Consider the following 7,185-nt stretch of genomic DNA (forward strand, 5'->3'; position numbering starts at 1 on the left):
AATTAATTAGATTATTTTTTTAATCGATTGACAGCCCTATGAATAATATTGAAATGATATGATCATTTATTATTATATGATGCCAATTTTGCCATGTAACTGAAAGTCAATGGCTTTCTTCAGTCCACAACTGTCCTCCAAAGTTCTCCAGTTCTCCAAACATGTCTAGGATTCTATTCCACTTGCTTAATTAATTACTACTGACTCATTTAAAAGCATTTTAATCGCTTCTTCATTGGATTAAAGTTTTGAAGGACCCAATAGGGTCAGATGATGAGCCCCAGTGTACTTATTTTTAAACTATATATATTATACTTAGAGTATATTTATACTGTATATTTATACTGTATATATTATACTTAGAGTATATTTATACTGTATATATTATACTTAGAGTATATGTATACTGTATATATTATACTTAGAGTAGATTTATACTATATATTTTATTCTTAGAGTATATTTATACTATATATATTATACTTGGGATATTTTTATCCTCCATCTCTTCATGGACACAGCCAAGGTAGTCATATCACAGTAGTCGTAGCGTCATAGATATATTAATGAACTCTCTTTTACATAGTGTGGGTGTGTTCTATAGTGTTTGGATGTTGGTACGTATGTATGAGTGAGCATGTGTGTGTGCGTGTGAGTGAGCGTGTGCGTGTGCGTGTGCGTGTGCGTGTGTGTGTGTGTTATTAGTGTTCTCTCCAGTGACTCATAGTGTCAGATGCTGCTCTGTCCCCCAGAGCGTTCACTCTCACTCCGTCGTGGTAAGTGTGCTGGCGTGCCTCTTCTCCCTCCCTCTCTCTCTCCCTCTCTCCTCCTTCATCCCTCTCTCCCCCTTTCCTTCCTCCCTTGCAGAATTTGCCCCTTCGCTCCCTGACCCTTTCTCCTAGTCCCTCGACCTATGTGCTCTCATGTGTACATATGCTCTCAATTATAACTGGGTTCTCTTCTCTCTCTTTCTCCTTTTCTCTCCTCCTCCTTCTTTCTCTCGCCTCCTTCTCCTCTTTCCTCTCATGCAATCGTTTCCCTTATTCCCTTATGTGACCTAACCCCGTCCCCGTCCCCCCCCAACTCTCTTACCACTCTTCTTCTCCCAAATGTGTTTCTGTCAATCTTTGTCCTGATGCGTCATCATAACTCTCTCTCTATCTCACGCTTTGGGCTCCTTCTCCTCTCCTCTCCTCTCCTCACCTCTCCTATACATTTTCCCATAATTCCTTGCTGTCCATTCCCCTAATGGCTTCTTCGATTGTTGCTCCTGCCTTATCCTTCTTTTTTGTGGCCACCCCATGTGATCCACGAACCCTCCCACTTGACCAATCCTGTACTGGTGTATCCCTCTCTTTCTGTCTTGACCTTTTCTTCGTTTTTCTCTCTCGCTTATTTTCTCCTTCTGTGATGCTTGCACTCCACCCCCCTCTCTTCCCTTTTTCTCTTCACTGCTCTTCTTTTCCCTCATCTCTCTCTCTCTTTCCCTCTCCATCCCTCCCTCCCTTCCTCTCTCTCTCTCTCTTTCCCTCTCCATCCCTCTCTCTCTCTCTCTCTTTCCCTCTCCATCCCTCCCCTCTCTCTCTCTCTCTCTCTCTCTCTCTCTCCTCCCTCTCCTCCTTCCCCTCTCTCTCTCTCTCTCTCTCTCTGCGAGGCTGTGTGTGTGGCTCCGTGTGTTTTAAGCTGCTCTAAGCCCGTCTGTGTACCCTGTCCTGCAGACGGGAGAACCAGGTCATACGAAATAACCTCAGTGTATGTACCCTGTCTCTCTCTCTCTCTCTCTCTCTCTCTCTCTCTTCCTCCTCTTCTTTCCTTTCCTCCTCTCATCCTCTCTCCATTTATCTTTGTTCAAGCGTCTTGTGACTCTCCCTCTCCGTCATTGTTTCAGCGTCTTCTTTTTACATCCATACCTCTATTGGTGTTCTTTCTCTCTGTCACCCTCTTTTCATCTATAATGTCTATCTGTCGAACTATCTACTATCTATCTATCTATCTATCTATCTGTCAATCAGTCTTTCTCTCTGCCTCTCTGTGTCCCTGTCTTGCTTGCTGTCCCTACCTCCTCTCTTCTCCCGGTGGTGCTAGCCCAGCTCCCACCCGCCCCTCTTGTGTATGTCCCTGCCTGTTCTACCAGACAAGCTCTCCCGTCGTTTGGTGTTTGCAGTGGACGATCGACTGCTATGCTTGTTTGTGTTTTTTGGTTTTGTTTTGTTTGGTCTCTTTGGCAGTGAATGACAGAAGCATGATCTGCTGGACCAGTCGGCTGGAGAGGGGTCAGCGAGTTGGGGCTTGGGGTGGGATGGGGTTGGGCAGGATGTTGGGTGGGTGGGGGCTGCGAATTTGTGTCTGTAGTGAGTCCTGGCATGGCATCTGACGCAATGACTCTCCGCATGACTCTCTGTCCACATGCTGGAACAAATGTGAAGGGAAGACGCTTCCCAAAAGAGACTGCAGGAGTCAATGAATGCCTGTGTGTGTTTGTGTGTGTGTGTGTGTGTGTGTGTGTGTGTGTGTGTGTGTGTGTGTGTGTGTGTGTGTGTGTGTTTGGGAGTACATGTATATGTGTATGTGTGCAAGCATGTGTATTAATAGGCTTAGGGTGCATGTGAATCTGTGTGGGACTGCACTGCATATAGATGATGTGCAAGAGCAGAAATAGAAGCAAACATGCAGAGATGCATAATTCTGTGTGTGTGTGTGTGTGTGTGTGTGTGTGTGTCGTTACATAAAGGCCAGCTCTTGTGAGAATGTGCATGGCTGGATGGCGCTGATTATGCAGGGGAGTTTGGGGGGGGCAGGAATGTGGGGACCGTGTGTGTCTGTGTAAGTTGCAGTGGCTGCTGCTTACAGAGGCCTGTGATGATGATGATGATGATGTATCTATTTACAATATATATATGTATGTATATTACTAAAATGTAATAAGATATGTATGTAAGTTACTATGATTTTGAGGGAGTGAGGGAGTGTGTATGTGCAAGTGTATTGATGGACAGAAGTAGAACTATGCATATGCATGTTCTATAAGGCATGCTGCAAAAAGCACTTCTCTGTCTCTCTCTGTTCCTCTCCCTTTCTTTATCTGGGGGAGCATGATAGATGTGATTGTCTGCTTGTGTGTGTGCGTGGGGGTGTGCTAGGGGGGTGGGCTGGTGTGTGGCTTTGACTTGCATAATTGCGGTCATGTGACGTGATTGTTAAATGGTGATGCTTCCTTGGAAACGAACCTGACAAAGCCTTCACATCGCTCACAAAACACACAAACTGATGATGTGTTAGACATTTTTCTATACATACATACACACACACATATATATATGTACATATACTTATTTAGAAACAAATATCTTGACTCCTATTTTCCACACCCTGACTAGCTCAGAAATCAGAGAAAGGAAAGAAACCCCTACCTTTCTCTCTCTCTTTCTCCCTCCCTCTCTCTCTCCTTCTCTCTATCTCTCTGTCTGTTTCTCTCTCTCGCACACACAGACCATCACAGACAACAGTCCGCTGCGGCGCTCCACCTCGTCTCTGGTGCACGGGCGCTCAGGGCGAGGTGTGCGTCTAGACGACTACTCGCTGGAACGCGTGGTGTCCGAGGAGGGCAGCCAGCGACACGGGCACCGCCGCCGCGACCGGGACCGCAACCACAGCCACCGCGCCTCCGAGAGGTCGCTGACACGCTACACCGACGCCGACACGGGTCAGTGTCCACCCTGCCTGGACCTCACGACAGGAGTGCATTCAACTTGCGCTTCTGCTGGTGTAATGTTTTATTTCAAATGAAGCCGACGCTAGGTGGTAGCCGACTGACTTTACCTTCATATTTATATATAATCTGTTCATGGAGCAATTTATATCCCCGATCCAGTTTGGATCGTTTAGTTTTCGTGTGCAGTTCCACAATCTCTGCCACCTGTGATAGACTAATCTTTGGCAGATGCCGCAAATTCCTTGTAGATAGTATATATACTATATTGTAGATAGCTCCAATAACATTCAACATGCGCTTCTGCTGGTGTAATGTTTTTATTTCAAATGAAGCCGACGCTAGGTGGTAGTGGGGGATCAAGAGTGAAATGTTATTAACCTGCGTTCATTTCTTTAACGTCGTCCTTTTCACATTAATTTGACAGCCCTAGTTTTTCTCCGTCATGTTATTGACACAGTGCCGCCTCGCTACCCTCCACCCAACCCCCCCCCCCCCCCCCCACCTCCACCCACCCTCCCCCGCTTCTCCTCCTCAGGCCTGGGCACAGACCTGAGCACCACCACCCAGTCGGGTGACCTGCCGCCCAAGGAGCGGGAGCGAGAGCGTGGGCGTGCCAAGGACCGGCGGCACCCCCAACCCCACCACCACCACCACCACCACCACCACTCGTCCTCTATGGACAAGGAGCACTACGCGCCCGAGCGCGGCGACTACCCGCACCACCACGGCCACGACCGCCGCGAGCGACACTGGTCTCGCTCGCCCAGCGAGGGCCGCGACGGCCGCGCGCACCGACAGGTGGGGGGCCCCCGCACACACACACACACACACACACACACACACATAACATATAAACTCAAACACACCTGCATGTTGCGAGGGAATGTATATTAATAATCAAATATTAGCATGTACTAACACACATACACATATTTATGCAGACCTGTATTCAGTCCACTAAATGCACCTATGCAAAAAATGAATTCCACATACCCTTACAAAAGGCCCCAGTGCAATGGTACATGGACACACACACTCGGTCAAACACACACACACACACACACACACACGCACACACACACACACACACACACACACACACACACACACAGAATTATGTATTGCTACCATATACTCACATATACCAAGTACAAGTGTTTTTTAATTTAATTTAATCATGGATTATTGATGTACGTGCACAGAATCATATGAAGTCTGATATTGCATGTGCAACACATGTAATACATATACCCAATGGTGCCTGCTCTCTCTCAAACACACGCACACACACACATACACATTCACCGATCTTTTTGCAGTATTCTTCGTGGAGGTGTCGGTATAAAGGTGGGTGTCCGAGTGAAGGGATTAAAGAATGAAGTGATGCAGGCAACGTCCACGATGTAGACTGAGCTCGGCCTCTGACCTGTGCCTATGTCCAGTTTCCCCAGGCTGTTTCACTGCAATCCCTCTCTCTCTCTTGATGTTATCCTTTTGTTTGTTTTTCTTTTTCACTGTGGAAGAGCTGTTTATTTTTGAGCAATGTGATTGAGCTTCTTGTTTTCTCCATTGTTTGTTTGTTCTTTGTCCTTCTTGATCTGTTCTTTTCTTTTCCACCCTTCCTTCCTTCCTCTCTCCTCCTTTTCCTTCCATTCTCCTTTATTCTTCCTCCTTTCTTCCTTTATTCTCTATTCTATTCTTTCTTTCCTTCTTTCTATTCTCCTCTATTCTTCTCTCTTCTCCTCTGTCCACCTCTCATTCTCCTCTCTCTTTCTAGGTCTCTCTGTTCTCCTCTCTCATCATTTCCTCCTCTATCTCCTCTATTCTCCTTCCTCCTTCTACTCCCTATTCTCTTCTCCTCCTTCTACTCCCTTATTCTCCTCTCCTCTCTTCTTCTCTCTTCTCTTCTCTGTTCTGCTCTTCTACCTTTTCCATCTCATACTGACTTTTCCATCTCATACTGACCAACCCATTTTTTCTACTGCTGTTATTTCTCTCTCTCATTTTTTCTACTGCATCTCTCTCTCTGTTTTCTTAATTCTCTCTTTCACTCTTCTTTTCCATTCTTCTCATTCTCTCTCTCTCTCTCTCTCTGGCATTTTGCTTTCTCTTGTTTGTTGGGTTTGTTCGGTGGTGCTCCCGTTTTATTATTTGCCTTGTTTGAATTTTCGTGTAGGGCAGTAGTTCGGTGAGCGGGAGCCCCGTGCCGTCGACGTCGGGGACCAGCACGCCCCGCCGCGGCCGCCGGCAGCTGCCCCAGACCCCGTCCACGCCGCGGCCGCACGTGGCCTTCACGCCGGTGGTGCGCAAGCCGGCTTACGGCTCGCCGGGCCACCAGCCGCCGGGGTCACAACCGCGGCTCCGATCGCCCTCGCCACGCCACTACTCCCCGCCGCCGGGCCACCCGGACGCCCCCTACCGCGGCCCGCCGTCGCGCCACGCCTCTCCCCACCACCACCACCACGGCTCGCCGCGCTCGCCCCGACACCAACACCACCACCACCACCACCACCAGGGCGGCGGCCGCTGGGCCGGACCTCCCCCGCACCCCCCGTCGCTGTCCCACGAGGGCAGCCTGGAGGGCGACGGGCCTTTCTATGAGCCCGACTACGAGTACGAGCGCCACCACGAGCCGCCGGCCTACGAGCAGAGCCTGCACGAGGGGGGCAACCCGCACCACCACCACCTGCCGCCAGGCCCGCCGCTGCAGCCGCCGCAACAGCCGCGCTCGCCCAGGACAGCCCGCCATCACGGAGGAGGAGGAGGAGGTCCCCCGCCAGGGCCCCCGGGGCCACACCCACCGCGGCGCGTGCCCAACGGCTACCGCTCGTCCTCGCCCTCTCCGCACAGGCGCGGCCCCCACCCGCCACCCCCACCCGGGGGCCCCAACCGGCCACACCCCCACAGCCGCGGGCCCCGCAAGGGCCTCCACGAACCCTACAGTGAGACAGACGAGGACGACTGGTGCTAGTGTTCCCCGCCTGAAGCCCGAGGAGGAGGAGGAGGAGGAGGAGGAGAGAGAGAGAGAGAGAGAGAGAGGGGGTTTGATTGTAAAAGAGGGCCGGGGGATGGTGAGGGTGGGAAAGGGGCAGGTTTTGGGGGGGACTGGGGGCTGATGCCCCCTTTACCCCTACCTGCTACCACTAACCAGAGACACTCGACATGACGACCAGCAAGGCTGGAGAAGTAGGCGAGAAGGGAGAAAAAGCTGGCCTGTTGAACGCACGCATACACAATGTCAGGACAATATGTGTGTGTGCGTGTGTGTATGTGTGTGTGCATGCATGTATGTCAGTTTGTGTGTGTACACAATGTGTGACTGTACCCAGTCTTGGGGCGCCGCACACACAAACAGAAAACGTAACAGAACAGAAGAGTGCAATGGTTACTAGAGCGCCCCCCGGTGTCTCTCCTCTTCTCCGCCTTTATATCTACTGATTGCTCTCTTGCCGTCTTCGCGGACTACAACTTCC

The 7,185-nt window shown here is 50.0% G+C and overlaps 1 protein-coding gene across 12 annotated transcripts in view; it reads left to right on the forward strand.

The window, feature by feature from the left end:
* LOC125298017 (voltage-dependent P/Q-type calcium channel subunit alpha-1A-like) overlaps nucleotides 1-6,767 on the forward strand; it is a 41,728-nt gene extending 34,961 nt beyond the window's left edge. For 11 of the 12 annotated variants that reach the window (XM_048248646.1, XM_048248647.1, XM_048248636.1 and 8 more), the window contains 3 exons: nucleotides 3,490-3,703; nucleotides 4,248-4,510; nucleotides 5,889-6,766. In XM_048248646.1, coding sequence (XP_048104603.1) covers nucleotides 3,490-3,703; nucleotides 4,248-4,510; nucleotides 5,889-6,683 — 1,272 coding nt within the window. In that variant the 3' untranslated portion in view covers nucleotides 6,684-6,766. Of the gene's footprint in view, nucleotides 1-3,489; nucleotides 3,704-4,247; nucleotides 4,511-5,888 lie in introns of all 12 variants that reach the window. The other variant, XM_048248641.1, reaches the window with a different exon arrangement.
* The last annotated feature ends 418 nt before the right edge of the window (nucleotides 6,768-7,185 follow it).

The sequence above is a fragment of the Alosa alosa genome, chromosome 7 (assembly GCF_017589495.1).
Source record: "Alosa alosa isolate M-15738 ecotype Scorff River chromosome 7, AALO_Geno_1.1, whole genome shotgun sequence".
Lineage (NCBI taxonomy): Eukaryota > Metazoa > Chordata > Actinopteri > Clupeiformes > Clupeidae > Alosa > Alosa alosa.